At 35.2% G+C, this 16,238-nt stretch overlaps 1 protein-coding gene across 2 annotated transcripts in view; it reads right to left on the bottom strand.

Annotated features, from left to right (window-relative positions):
* Positions 1 to 16,238, bottom strand: part of LOC121375895 (general transcription factor 3C polypeptide 3-like) — a 97,903-nt gene that overhangs the window by 42,794 nt on the left and 38,871 nt on the right. For both annotated transcript variants that reach the window (XM_041503585.1, XM_041503586.1), the window contains exons 12-18: positions 15,973 to 16,060; positions 12,750 to 12,896; positions 8,757 to 8,937; positions 7,798 to 7,959; positions 3,924 to 4,007; positions 2,407 to 2,489; positions 226 to 330 (exon numbers count right to left, since the gene is read on the bottom strand). In XM_041503585.1, coding sequence (XP_041359519.1) covers positions 226 to 330; positions 2,407 to 2,489; positions 3,924 to 4,007; positions 7,798 to 7,959; positions 8,757 to 8,937; positions 12,750 to 12,896; positions 15,973 to 16,060 — 850 coding nt within the window. The remainder of the gene's footprint in view (positions 1 to 225; positions 331 to 2,406; positions 2,490 to 3,923; positions 4,008 to 7,797; positions 7,960 to 8,756; positions 8,938 to 12,749; positions 12,897 to 15,972; positions 16,061 to 16,238) is intronic.

The following is a 16,238-nucleotide window of genomic DNA, read 5'->3' as shown; positions in this document are numbered from 1 at the left end:
TGGAAAGTAAAAACAAATAGGTCTGAATTTGCCAATCGGTTTTTATCTTATACACTTGTAACTACATACATATACAATCTTTAAACACAGATGTTTTTAAAAAAACAAAACAAAAACCAAACCCCAGGCTTCATAAATAGGACCCTGTTCACATAATATCCATTAATTTACGATTATATGAAAGGAAGCAGGCATTAGCGAGGTTTGAGATGACGAGGAACTGACCTTGATTTTGTCCTGGTCGTTCATGAACTGTGGACAGGCGAGTCCGAGTGTGGTGATCTCCATCAGCTCGTCCAGCTGATTCAGTTTCAGCAGCGCGTCACACAGCTGGCAAAACAATAAACATTCATCTCATACAAACTATTTATCATACTGAGCATTGAAAACCAGCATTCGGAGAGTACTGCTAATGCAATACATGTCCCCTACCGAGCCCAACAAATTTATATATTCCCAAAGTTCAACAACCATAAGGCTGTGAAAAATGAATAAATTTCCATGTAAGTCAAACTTGATCTGTAACAATATATGATGAAGCTATACACACAATTTCAGCTACATATCTTGGAAAATTATATGTGGGACAGACAGACAGAAGGATGGAGGTGAAACCAATAGTCCCCTCAGGTTGGACTGGTAGGGGACAGACAGACAGACAGACAGAAGGATGGAGGTGAAACCAATAGTCCCCTCAGGTTGGACCAGTAGGGGACAGACAGACAGAAGGATGGAGGTGAAACCAATAGTCCCCTCAGGTTGGACTGGTAGGGGACAGACAGACAGACAGACAGAAGGATGGAGGTGAAACCAATAGTCCCCTCAGGTTGGACCAGTAGGGGACAGACAGACAGAAGGATGGAGGTGAAACCAATAGTCCCCTCAGGTTGGACTGGTAGGGACAGACAGACAGACAGACAGACAGACAGACAGACAGACAGAAGGATGGAGGTGAAACCAATAGTCCCCTCAGGTTGGACTGGTAGGGGACAGACAGACAGACAGACAGACAGAAGGATGGAGGTGAAACCAATAGTCCCCTCAGGTTGGACTGGTAGGGGACAGACAGACAGACAGACAGACAGACAGACAGAAGGATGGAGGTGAAACCAATAGTCCCCTCAGGTTGGACTGGTAGGGGACAGACAGACAGACAGACAGACAGACAGCAAACTGGGGTGCGACAATTCTTCTCCAGACATTATCGATGTATTACTGGGCTGTCACCCTTCCATGGCAGACATGTAAAGGTGTTCTATGGTGATACCTGATTCCACCCCAAATCATAACACTTCCGCCTCCCCATCGGTCAGTTCGGACAATGCACTCATCTTGATATCGTTCTCAACAACGACGCCAAGTTCACGTAGTCGTCCATCAGCATGTCCAAGATGAAATCGAGATTCATCTGAAAACAAGACACCTTCCCACTGCCGTCTATTCCAGTATCAATGACGATTACACCAGTTTAAATGTGCATGTCTGTGACGTTGAGTAAGAATTGGCCCAACGTAGGGGCGTCTAGCCTGCAATCCTGCTGCAAGTAAGCAGCATCGTATAGTGTTTGCGCTAACTGAACCATGTCTCCCTTGAATCGTAGGTGTGTGCGAGCGAGCAGCTGGTTGTGTGCGATCACATAAATGTGTGCGGATGATGTAACGATCTTGTCTTGGTGCTGTAACCTTCTGTTGGCCAGGTCGTGGTCGATGTCGAGTGGTCTCAGTTTGTTGTAAACGACTAAACAGTCTCGATATTGTTGAGTGATGACATCTAAGACGTTGTGCTATAGCGCGATTTGATAATCCAGCATCATGCATCCCAACTGCTCTTTCGCGTTCTTGTGGTGTCAATATGGGCATTGTAATAATGTTTTGTCACATAAAGGAACAGTACAAAATTACAGTAGCTTTTAAAGGCCGTAATCTAAGCTATCACAATTTGCACGCACAGACACTTGTTGCATGTTATTTTTCAGAAGTGCGACATGTGTTGCGTTTTGGTGACTATCTCCAGATTGTAAGGTTTTATGATTTATCGATAAAGTGCATTGTTGTAAAAGTTCATTATTTTAATTTCCTAATGGTAAATTAATAAGTTACAGAATTTACACTTCACAATTTGTGTGCATTTTCATTTAAAACGTATAACATTGAATACAATACCATGGTGCGTTTTCAATGGTGTTCAGTATATATGATATGATCTATCACACCACAGGCTGGCATCTACCTCTGAGATACATCATCCCAGCCCATTGGAAGATTTTAACCATTTCACTGGCTATGTGGAGTTTTGGATCAGTCTAATTCAATAAGGGGAGGGGAGAAGTGTAACAGGTTAGAGGTCAGGTTAAGGATAAAAAGAAATGAATATATTCTGTTTCATGTAACATAAATACTGTCTTACTTTGACGTAGATGTCCCACAGGTCGTTATCTTTAACACTTTTATCCGCATCACTCAGACTGGACTGGAAGGATGTTGGCTTCTCTGAAACAAAATGAAAGTCTGTCAGGCCACAGCACATTTTTACAATTATATGAGAAAATACCACAAAATACCAAACACATAGACACTCTGAAAACAAATTTCTTGCTGCAGTTGATGAACTCGGCAAGCTTGTCCACGCAGTAAACAGCAACCAAACATTAATATTGCTACTTAATATTAAACCATTATCACAAACTGACTCTTTAAACAAAATTACAATAGAACAGACTACTTTATATTTATAATTGAATATTATGGCACCACACCACCATTGGTCGTGTTGTTACTTGCTGTAGCAGCTTAATATAGTCCGGTTTAGGAAATAGTGCCTCATAACACAAATACTACAAAATTCTGATATGTTTTTTGAAATGTTTCTGTGATGATTACATGTAGGTTGACCTCTGTAGTATTTAAATAACCCATTGGTTTGAAGTAACTTGTTAATGTAGTACTAACTGATAACAACTGTGCAGTTAAGTGGTATGGTGCCACTTGTATAACAGCAACACGAGGCGGTGGTTGGGCATAGGGGCCATTAATTAAAACATTTTGTGGTCGACCTATTTTAATTTTTTACATGGTACATGTCAATTGAGAGACCTCCCTAAAATTAATAGTCACATGACCCTCTCGACAGTGTTGTATTTTTCACAGAATATATTCTGACAGAGAAATTGTATTGAACTGCATGGAGTAATTAATTTTGGTGTGTAAACTTAGTCTTTTTTGAGTAACCTTTTATGAAGGAATAAATGGTTTTATTTAATGGTGTAATCAACAGATTTTTATCTGCAGTTATATGGTGTCAGAAATATGATTAAGGACTACACTTGAGAGAGAAAACCCTTGTCCGTCATTCCATGGGTTTCTCATTTTTTATTAGTAGCAATGTATCTTTTATATGCAACATCCCACAGACAGAATAGTACACATCAGTGTTTGTTACACCAACTGCGAAACACTGTCTACAACAAGAAATAGCCCATTGATAGGGATCATTCATCATCCACAGACCGACTGCGCATCAAGTAAATGCTGTACCACTGGGTTACACCAACTGCGAAACACTGGCTACAACAAGAAATAGCCCATTGATAGGGATCATTCATCATCCACAGACCGACTGTGCATCAAGTAAATGCTGTACCACTGGGCTACACCAACTGCGAAACACTGGCTACAACAAGAAATAGCCCATTGATAGGGATCATTCATCATCCACAGACCGACTGCGCATCAAGTAAATGCTGTACCACTGGGTTACACCAACTGCGAAACACTGGCTACAACAAGAAATAGCCCATTGATAGGGATCATTCATCATCCACAGACCGACTGCGCATCAAGTAAATGCTGTACCACTGGGCTACATTAAGCCTAACGTTTTATGAATTAAATGTGTAAAAGAAATAAAATATGTTAAAGTCTCACCCATTCCTGAGAGGTTTGTATCTCTGTTGAGGAAAACTCTCAAAGCATCAGCTCGATGTTTGTGAGTCCGATACGTGAACACAACTGAAAAAACAAAAAATATGCAAAATTAAGGTATCTTTTACATATAAGCAAGAAATTGTTGCCCGATTACTAATAAAACAGGTCAGTTTGTACTATAAGAGATGATTTGGAAGAATAAAAATACAACTTTTTAAGACAGTAGTTATCAATGCTGGTCAGCTTGTACTATAAGAGATGATTTGGAAGAATAAAAATACAACTTTTTAAGACAGTAGTTATCAATGCTGGTCAGTTTGTACTATAAGAGATGATTTGGAAGAATAAAAATACAACTTTTTAAGACAGTAGTTATCAATGCAGGTCAGTTTGTACTATAAGAGAACATTTGGAAGAATAAAAATACAACTTTTTAAGACAGTAGTTATCAATGCAGGTCAGTTTGTACTATAAGAGAACATTTGGAAGAATAAAAATACAACTTTTTAAGACAGTAGTTATCAATGCTGGTCAGTTTGTACTATAAGAGAACATTTGGAAGAATAAAAATACAACTTTTTAAGACAGTAGTTATCAATGCTGGTCAGTTTGTACTATAAGAGATGATTTGGAAGAATAAAAATACAACTTTTTAAGACAGTAGTTATCAATGCTGGTCAGTTTGTACTATAAGAGATGATTTGGAAGAATAAAAATACAACTTTTTAAGACAGTAGTTATCAATGCTGGTCAGTTTGTACTATAAGAGATGATTTGGAAGAATAAAAATACAACTTTTTAAGACAGTAGTTATCAATGCTGGTCAGTTTGTACTATAAGAGAAGATTTGGAAGAATAAAAATACAACTTTTTAAGACAGTAGTTATCAATGCAGGTCAGTTTGTACTATAAGAGATGATTTGGAAGAATAAAAATACAACTTTTTAAGACAGTAGTTATCAATGCTGGTCAGTTTGTACTATAAGAGATGATTTGGAAGAATAAAAATACAACTTTTTAAGACAGTAGTTATCAATGCTGGTCAGTTTGTACTATAAGAGATGATTTGGAAGAATAAAAATACAACTTTTTAAGACAGTAGTTATCAATGCAGGTCAGTTTGTACTATAAGAGATGATTTGGAAGAATAAAAATACAACTTTTTAAGACAGTAGTTATCAATGCTGGTCAGTTTGTACTATAAGAGATGATTTGGAAGAATAAAAATACAACTTTTTAAGACAGTAGTTATCAATGCAGGTCAGTTTGTACTATAAGAGATGATTTGGAAGAATAAAAATACAACTTTTTAAGACAGTAGTTATCAATGCAGGTCAGTTTGTACTATAAGAGAACATTTGGAAGAATAAAAATACAACTTTTTAAGACAGTAGTTATCAATGCTGGTCAGTTTGTACTATAAGAGATGATTTGGAAGAATAAAAATACAACTTTTTAAGACAGTAGTTATCAATGCTGGTCAGTTTGTACTATAAGAGATGATTTGGAAGAATAAAAATACAACTTTTTAAGACAGTAGTTATCAATGCTGGTCAGTTTGTACTATAAGAGATGATTTGGAAGAATAAAAATACAACTTTTTAAGACAGTAGTTATCAATGCTGGTCAGTTTGTACTATAAGAGAAGATTTGGAAGAATAAAAATACAACTTTTTAAGACAGTAGTTATCAATGCAGGTCAGTTTGTACTATAAGAGATGATTTGGAAGAATAAAAATACAACTTTTTAAGACAGTAGTTATCAATGCTGGTCAGTTTGTACTATAAGAGATGATTTGGAAGAATAAAAATACAACTTTTTAAGACAGTAGTTATCAATGCTGGTCAGTTTGTACTATAAGAGATGATTTGGAAGAATAAAAATACAACTTTTTAAGACAGTAGTTATCAATGCAGGTCAGTTTGTACTATAAGAGAACATTTGGAAGAATAAAAATACAACTTTTTAAGACAGTAGTTATCAATGCTGGTCAGTTTGTACTATAAGAGATGATTTGGAAGAATAAAAATACAACTTTTTAAGACAGTAGTTATCAATGCTGGTCAGTTTGTACTATAAGAGATGATTTGGAAGAATAAAAATACAACTTTTTAAGACAGTAGTTATCAATGCTGGTCAGTTTGTACTATAAGAGATGATTTGGAAGAATAAAAATACAACTTTTTAAGACAGTAGTTATCAATGCTGGTCAGTTTGTACTATAAGAGATGATTTGGAAGAATAAAAATACAACTTTTTAAGACAGTAGTTATCAATGCAGGTCAGTTTGTACTATAAGAGATGATTTGGAAGAATAAAAATACAACTTTTTAAGACAGTAGTTATCAATGCAGGTCAGTTTGTACTATAAGAGATGATTTGGAAGAATAAAAATACAACTTTTTAAGACAGTAGTTATCAATGCTGGTCAGTTTGTACTATAAGAGATGATTTGGAAGAATAAAAATACAACTTTTTAAGACAGTAGTTATCAATGCTGGTCAGTTTGTACTATAAGAGAACATTTGGAAGAATAAAAATACAACTTTTTAAGACAGTAGTTATCAATGCTGGTCAGTTTGTACTATAAGAGATGATTTGGAAGAATAAAAATACAACTTTTTAAGACAGTAGTTATCAATGCTGGTCAGTTTGTACTATAAGAGATGATTTGGAAGAATAAAAATACAACTTTTTAAGACAGTAGTTATCAATGCTGGTCAGTTTGTACTATAAGAGATGATTTGGAAGAATAAAAATACAACTTTTTAAGACAGTAGTTATCAGTGCTGGTCAGTTTGTACTATAAGAGATGATTTGGAAGAATAAAAATACAACTTTTTAAGACAGTAGTTATCAATGCTGGTCAGTTTGTACTATAAGAGAACATTTGGAAGAATAAAAATACAACTTTTTAAGACAGTAGTTATCAATGCAGGTCAGTTTGTACTATAAGAGATGATTTGGAAGAATAAAAATACAACTTTTTAAGACAGTAGTTATCAATGCAGGTCAGTTTGTACTATAAGAGATGATTTGGAAGAATAAAAATACAACTTTTTAAGACAGTAGTTATCAATGCTGGTCAGTTTGTACTATAAGAGATGATTTGGAAGAATAAAAATACAACTTTTTAAGACAGTAGTTATCAATGCTGGTCAGTTTGTACTATAAGAGATGATTTGGAAGAATAAAAATACAACTTTTTAAGACAGTAGTTATCAATGCTGGTCAGTTTGTACTATAAGAGATGATTTGGAAGAATAAAAATACAACTATTAAAGACAGTAGTTATCAATGCTGGTCAGTTTGTACTATAAGAGAAGATTTGGAAGAATAAAAATACAACTTTTTAAGACAGTAGTTATCAATGCTGGTCAGTTTGTACTATAAGAGATGATTTGGAAGAATAAAAATACAACTTTTTAAGACAGTAGTTATCAATGCTGGTCAGTTTGTACTATAAGAGATGATTTGGAAGAATAAAAATACAACTTTTTAAGACAGTAGTTATCAATGCTGGTCAGTTTGTACTATAAGAGATGATTTGGAAGAATAAAAATACAACTATTAAAGACAGTAGTTATCAATGCTGGTCAGTTTGTACTATAAGAGAAGATTTGGAAGAATAAAAATATTGCCTTTTTAGACAGACGCTACTTAATACAGATCAGTTTTAATGACTTTATATATTAAAAAGTTGTCTTCTTTAAGACAGAAGGTTGCTTGTTTGTACATCAGTACAAACCTGTCGAGGAAAGACGTGTTCACCCACTTCTCATGAAGGAATGAATGTTTAACGACACCCCAGCACAAAAGCCTACTTCTCATGAAGGAATGAATGTTTAACGACACCCCAGCACGAAAACCTACTTCTCATGAAGGAGGGGTTGTAGACGTGACTGAAGCGGTTGAAGAGCAGCATCTTGCTGGAGTGGATGAACTCGGCCAGCTTGTCCTGGGAGAACAGCAGGTGACACTTGTGGAGCAGCAACAGCTGGTCCTGGTCAGACATCTCACCCTCCTGCCCACCCTCTGAAAATCATAATCAGCAGATTTTATCCAACAAGACCTTTGAACAGTTTAAACTACGGCTATTTGCTGTCTTAGCACATCGATATATTGTAATATGTCTAAATAGCAAAAACTTGCTACATAGACTATACCAAGAAGCAAGGGATTTTTATATGAACTGTCCTACATTTCAACACCTATCATAGTCTTTGATATACCAATTGTGGGGCACTGATTGAAACGAGAAGACCCCCTTTTCCTAAAGATACAACGACAGGATTTAATGCTATATCCCAAGCATCTTAGGTAAACTGTTCAAGTTGCTAAATCCGAAAATAAATACAATGTGTTGAACAGTTTTAACATCAACTTCTCACAGAGGTAGCTTGATTGTAGCGGGTCCTAATCTTCACATTTACCCTCAGAATAAAGAACAATAAGATACAATCTTTTGCTATTTGTCAAATTTTAAATCTTTAGTTGCCTTTTTGTGACTGCAACATCCAATTTGCAAAGAACATAAAAAGTTATATACTTTAATGTTTGCACACCCAGAGGTCACCCTGCCATCGCCAATTGTTCAATATTATACAAAGTTGCTGCAACACATAGTATAAAACTACAGAAATTCTATTAATAAATTAGCCACTTTACAATAATTTTAATAACCAAATATGTTACATACAGTGAAACTCCTCAGTAAACCAGAATTCCCTCATAACTGGACGTTTTTCATGATCTCTGGTTAAATATCAATACAGAACTTCTCTATAAACCAGATAATTGGCTAAAACTAAATTCTCTTGACCCCTGCGTACCTCGAGACAGCACCTGTATCGCCTCCTCGTGTTTGCCGAGCTGCTGTTGTAAAGCTGACAGAGAGACGCGCCCCCCGAAGTGAGATGGCGCTTTCTCCACAACCTGTGTGTAGGCTGCCACTGCTCCGTGCAGGTCACCCATCGAGTTCAGACACTCGCCCAGTCGCAGCCACACAGCCGCCTGTAAACACAACACACACAGCAATTAATAAAACAATCTGAGATACTCAGTGTAGGTGGCCACCCATCGAGTTGAGACACTTGCCCAGTCACAACCACACAGCCACCTGCAATCACAACACACAGCAATTAATAAAACAATCTCAGAAACTGAGTGTAGGCGGCCACCCATCGAGTTGAGACACTCGCTCAGTCGCAGCCACACAGCCACCTGCAAACACAACACACATAGCAATTAATAAAACAATCTGAGACATTTGAGTGTAGGTGGCCACCCATCAAGTTGAGACACTCGTCCAGTCGCAGCCACACAGCAGAAAAAACATTTATAAATAGCATTTACGTCATTAAATTTGGAGGAGCACACATTTTGCTTCAGAAAAAAGATTCAACATTGGTATTTTAAAGTAAGAACATCCAACAAAACTGAGAAGTAGCATATGAATATGGAAGTAGACTCTTGGGGAATCCCCAAAATTTACGACACGTTAATGTTGGTTTTACTGCTACAAATGAATTTGATTAATCAATCAAATTTCACATTATATGCAGAGTGAATTAGAATAAAAAATAGTCTGTAACAAGTTAAGGAATATGTGTACAATGATATCAAAGTACATTTTAAAATAGGGCCATCAGGCCTGGTGCTTATAAAACTTTCAGTCTAGACTCTAGACTCTAATGCAGTCTTTAATATCATCTCTAGACTCTAATACAGTGTTTAATATCATCTCTAGACTCTAATACAGTCTTTAATATCATCTCTAGACTCTAATACAGTGTTTAATATCATCACTAGACTCTAATACAGTGTTTAATATCATCACTAGACTCTAATACAGTCTTTAATATCATCTCTAGACTCTAATACAGTCTTTAATATCATCTCTAGACTCTAATACAGTGTTTAATATCATCTCTAGACTCTAATACAGTGTTTAATATCATCTCTAGACTCTAATACAGTGTTTAATATCATCACTAGACTCTAATACAGTGTTTAATATCATCACTACTCTAATACAGTGTTTAATATCATCTCTAGACTCTAATACAGTCTTTAATATCATCTCTAGACTCTAATACAGTGTTTAATATCATCTCTAGACTAATACAGTCTTTAATATCATCTCTAGACTCTAATACAGTCTTTAATATCATCTCTAGACTCTAATACAGTCTTTAATATCATCACTAGACTCTAATACAGTCTTTAATATCATCTCTAGACTCTAATACAGTCTTTAATATCATCACTAGATTCTAATACAGTCTTTAATATCATCTCTAGACTCTAATACAGTCTTTAATATCATCTCTAGACTCTAATACCGTCTTTAATATCATCACTAGACTCTAATACAGTGTTTAATATCATCACTAGACTCTAATACAGTGTTTAATATCATCTCTAGACTCTAATACAGTCTTTAATATCATCACTAGACTCTAATACAGTCTTTAATATCATCTCTAGACTCTAATACAGTCTTTAATATCATCACTAGACTCTAATACAGTGTTTAATATCATCACTAGACTCCAATACAGTGTTTAATATCATCTCTAGACTCTAATACAGTCTTTAATATCATCTCTAGACTCTAATACAGTGTTTAATATCATCTCTACTCTAATACAGTGTTTAATATCATCTCTAGACTCTAATACAGTCTTTAATATCATCTCTAGACTCTAATACAGTCTTTAATATCATCTCTAGACTCTAATACAGTCTTTAATATCATCACAATGACATACAAACTGTATCCATGGGATGTCATTACAGATTGATTCTAGACTAAAGGTTTTATAAAACTTTCAGCCCGGACTCTAGACTCTAATAGTCTTTAATATCATCTCTAGACTCTAATACAGTGTTTAATATCATCTCTAGACTCTAATACAGTGTTTAATATCATCTCTAGACTCTAATACAGTGTTTAATATCATCTCTAGACTCTAATACAGTGTTTAATATCATCTCTAGACTCTAATACAGTCTTTAATATCATCTCTAGACTCTAATACAGTGTTTAATATCATCTCTAGACTCTAATACAGTGTTTAATATCATCTCTAGACTCTAATACAGTCTTTAATATCATCTCTAGACTCTAATACAGTCTTTAATATCATCTCTAGACTCTAATACAGTCTTTAATATCATCACAATGACATACAAACTGTATCCATGGGATGTCATTACAGATTGATTCTAGACTAAAGGTTTTATAAAACTTTCAGTCCGGACTCTAGACTCTAATACAGTCTTTAATATCATGACAATGACATACAAACTGTATGCATGTGACGTCATTACAGATTGATTCTAGACTAAAGGTTTTATAAAACTTTCAGTCCGGACTCTAGACTCTAATACAGTCTTTAATATCATGACAATGACATACAAACTGTATGCATGTGACGTCATTACAGATTGATTCTAGACTAAAGGTTTTAGTAGCACGGGGCAACTTTATAAGCACACGGCCTGGTATCTAAAATGTGGTGATTTTGATGCCTGGTTGATAACAAACCTGCTGCCACCACAGGCTACTCCTAAAAAGAAACAAAGGATCTTTTATATGTATTTTCCCACAAACAGAAGGGCACATACAAGAACCTTTGATGAATCTGTTGTGTGGCACTAGTTAGAATGGGGGAGAAAACACCGTGTTTTCATGGAGGGCGATAGATCATGGGACCCATCACATCTCAAGAGAATGCTCTACCATCGAGCTATATTCTGCTCCATTCATCAAATACACAAAATAATCCTTGTCACTAGGAAGCTATAACAACCGAGTCTCAACTTGTACTCAATGATTTTGTTTCATTTTCGTCAGTCAAGGATTTTAAAGATAATGTCTACATAAATTGTTTCTACCTAATTATTACATGACCCACTGCAAACCCAAGATGCAGTAGACCAAAATTGTGAAAAAAGGTCTATCTTGTGGCCTGGACAAAATTTGACAAGAACAACAGAAATGAAAACAGTATGGTTTTAGAATGATGATGTGTGTCACCGATATCTGGTAATTATACTGTTTGTTAATATAGTGCTCAACTATATCTATGGTATTTGGTAATTATACTGTTTGTTAATATAGTGCTCAATTATATCTATGGTATTTGGTAATTATACTGTTTGTTAATATAGTGCTCAATTACATCTATGGTATTTGGTAATTATACTGTTTGTTAATATAGTGCTCAATTACATCTATGGTATTTGGTAATTATACTGTTTGTTAATATAGTGCTCAATTACATCTATGGTATTTGGTAATTATACTGGATTTTGTTTTGTTTCTTAAATACAGCAGGGTTAGGATGTAGCCCAGTGGTAAAATGTCTTATTGATGTGCTGTTGGTCTAGGATCGATCCCCATCAGAGGGCCAATTGGGCTATTTTTCATTCAAGGCAATATTAAAGGCTGTGGTATGTGCTATCCTTGCTGTGGGATAGTGCATATAAAAGATCCCTTGTGTGCAGTACAACAGGTTGCTCTGAATGTGCACATTTAACCCTATGACCTGATCTGACCTAATGAAAAAATATAGCAGGTATCCTCTCTAAGACTATATGACAAAAAAATGTTTGACATCCAACAGCCGATGATCAACAAATTAATGTGCTCTAGTGGTATCATAAAACAAAAAACAAACTTTAAATCCAACAATCAATTAAATATAGTTACTTCATTTACTGATTATTATCAACAGTGTTACACAACATGGTCAGTTGGACTACAGTTGAACAATTAGTTATTTCAGACAGGTTCTAGAATGTGAATGCATTGTAACCTTGTTGTACGACTTGGACAAGACGAGCTTCCTGATGATGGGTTCCGCTTCAGAGTAGTGTCCCCTGTCCATGAAGGCCTCGGCCACGTCCAGGTAGAGGTCACCAAACTCATCAATGTCCTCCTCAAACAGAGACTTCAACGTGTCCTGAAACCACAGCATACACCCATAGAAACACATGCTTTAATGACAGGTACCAACATATGGCAGAGTACTTGTATTAAACAAGAATTCCACATAGGTATATGCATTACCTACCATAAGCTTATTTGATGTCACTGACAGTTGCATCAATATATATTTATCTTAATGCATGTTACAACAAATAATGCATGTTAAAACAAATAAAAATCAAACAAACAAGAAAAACGACACAAAAGCAAAAACAAATTCAACTGGGGTTTTTTCACATGCATTATAATGAACATCCATACATTCAACTATAAACCAAGTTTGAGAAATGGAGCTGAACCGAAAAGTTTAACATTCAGTTGAATACAAAAGAAAAGTTGATGACGTCACTGCCATGGCTGTCCTCAGAAAAGTAATACCTACATTTTGTATTTGTATTTTGTAACGGTAAGACAAAAACCATTCATCCCACCTGGCCCCTTTCTTATAAAACTGTTAGAGTGAAGACTCAATCTCTAATGACATCACACGCATACAATTGGTATGGTATTGTCATGACAACAGTGTCTCGGACTCAGTCTCAAGTCTAGACTCTAATAAAAGTTTTATAAGCACCAGGCTTTTTCTTACGGATTCCGACACTACTTAGGGCATCCCACCTGTTCTTACAGACTGACATTCTACTTAGGGCATCCCACCTGTTCTTACAGACTGACATTCTACTTAGGGCATCCCACCTGTTCTTACAGACTGACATTCTACTTAGGGTATGAGATGTACTACAGTCCGTCCCACAGGGAACACCTTTTTTCATACTATGGAATTTACTGCCATTTATTTATTACTAATCAGACTGATTTGTAAATTGCACACAAAAATAGTAATAGTATGGTCTTTCTATAACACTTTTATGTTTCTTCTTATGTCAAACCAAACTGAAATTATTTACAATTATTTTTTTTATAGAATGATGAGATGGACTATAGGTTCATACACTTTTTAATCAATGAAATTGCATGACTTGCCATGACCTTTTGTGAAAGGGTTTTCATGCAATCATCAGCATATTATAATGTTTTGGTAGAGACTGCCCTCTTTTTGTGTTATTTTAAATGCTAAACAATGATTTTAAATCATTTTTCATTTTCCATGACCCTTAGGACTCATGACTTTCCAACCCTAGAAAATAAGATCTGCAAATTTCATGACTTTTCATGATTTTCAAGACCATGTTATATTTTTCTGTTTAAAACCGACAGAACAGGATGCATTTTACAACTGGGGTGATGGACACGCACTGGCTTTTATATTTCAGTATCATCTAGTCCACAATGGAGTGCACTCTGCTACTAAGACCCAATTCACACCCTGAAAGCCTACACCCCAGATACATGTGGCCAGCAATAAACAAACTGCAAGAATACACACACACACACACATATATATATATATATATATATATATATATATATATATATTTTTTTTTTTCTCGAAACTATCTTAGCACTATGATATAAAATCATTATAGGCTATTACATTACTACGGCATGTGTTTTAGTAACGACATAGCCTAATATGGTTGTACGATATCATAGCGCTATCATAACTTTGGAAATATGTAACTAGGTCTGTATTATTTATACCGTGTATTTATTTATGCAATTGGCAGATGACACAGGAAACAATAAAAACTCTACAATAAATCATGCTGTTAAAATATATGCACCACCAAAATCATTGCCTGGTGTTCAAACTCGTTTCTTTGAGGCAGGGACAGAAAACTTAGTATAATATTTAATTTCAGATGTACTTAAATGTAATTAAAAATCTGGAGAATGGTGGGGTTTTTTTCAAACTCACCAAACCTAACTTCCTAAAGTATTTCTTTATTTAAAAAATATTATTTGAGCTTTTCAGCGAGCTTGCATGTCTATTATGCTTGTTTACCTGAGAACACAACAAAAATAGAAATAACAGATTTTATGTTAATTTATAGCTACTGGTAGTAAAACTGGCAACTGAAACTGATAACTAGTTTCTACACAGCTGTTCTACATATCTGAGACTCAGTAAACCAGAACACATAAAACACATCAGTGCTGTTACTGTCAGTAATAGTGTGTATTAATGTGTATTCTACCCTGAGGGAATTCTCTAATACTTCAAACACACATATATTAATTTATAAATAAGGCATTTGCAACAAACTGATATTAAACTGATTTCAGCTTTGTTAATCTTTCTTATAGCGTGACAGCTGGTAAAACAATGGACCTCGATTACTTATTTCCTATTCAAAGCTGTGATAAACATAATTATGGTAATTAGGTGCCACACATGTGGTAACAACTAGATATTAAACATATTTTAATTAAGTGGGAAACATGGTAATCGTGTTAAACATATAATAATAGGTATTAAACATACGATAATTAGACATTAAACATATATGGCTACATTTACGTCAGTCTTCTGTGAATAGGGTTGAGAATTCCAGTAGTTATCAGACTCACCTGAAAGGGTTTAAAAATGCCAGTAGATATCAGACTCGCCTGAATGGGCTTAAGAACTCCAGGATACATCACACTCACCTGAATAGGGTTGAGAATTCCAGTATATATCGGACACATGTGAATGGGTTTAATAATTCCAGTATATCACTCACCGGAATGGGCTTAAGAATTCCAGTAGATATTTGACTCTCCTGAATGGGCTTAAAAATTCCAGTAGATATCAGACTCACCTGAATGGGATTAAGAATTCCAGTAGATATTTGACTCTCCTGAATGGGCTTAAGAATTCCAGTAGATATCAGACTCACCTGAATGGGCTTAAGAATTCCAGTATATATTTGATTCTCCTGAATGGACTTAAGAATTCCAGTAGATATTTGACTCTCCTGAATGGGCCTAAGCATTTCAGTAGATATTTGACTCTCCTGAATGGCCTAAGAATTCCAGTAGATATCACTCACCTGAATGGGCTTAAGAATTCCAGTAGATATCAGACTCACCTGAATGGGCTTAAGAATTCCAGTAGATATCAGACTCACCTGAATGGGTTTAAGAATTCCAGTAGATATCAGACTCACCTGAATGGGTTTAAGAATTCCAGTGTGTATGAGACACACAATTAGCTTTACAAGAAGATCAATGGGCAAGAGGTCAGGGGTCACACATCTGAACAAAGAAACATGAATGAAATCAGCCATATCATCCGAGTTCCACAAACAGCAAAGACAGGCTAGGTGAACTTCACTAATGAATATAATACAATGACATGTACAAATGACAGCTAAAAAGGTATTTCTTTATACTTTCAAGTTTGTTTTTAAAAGTTTGTTTTCATTTAACGACA

The sequence above is a fragment of the Gigantopelta aegis genome, chromosome 6 (assembly GCF_016097555.1).
Source record: "Gigantopelta aegis isolate Gae_Host chromosome 6, Gae_host_genome, whole genome shotgun sequence".
NCBI lineage: Eukaryota > Metazoa > Mollusca > Gastropoda > Neomphalida > Peltospiridae > Gigantopelta > Gigantopelta aegis.
Note: the sequence above shows the minus strand (reverse complement) of the source record. Positions and strands in the feature narration are given on the sequence as shown.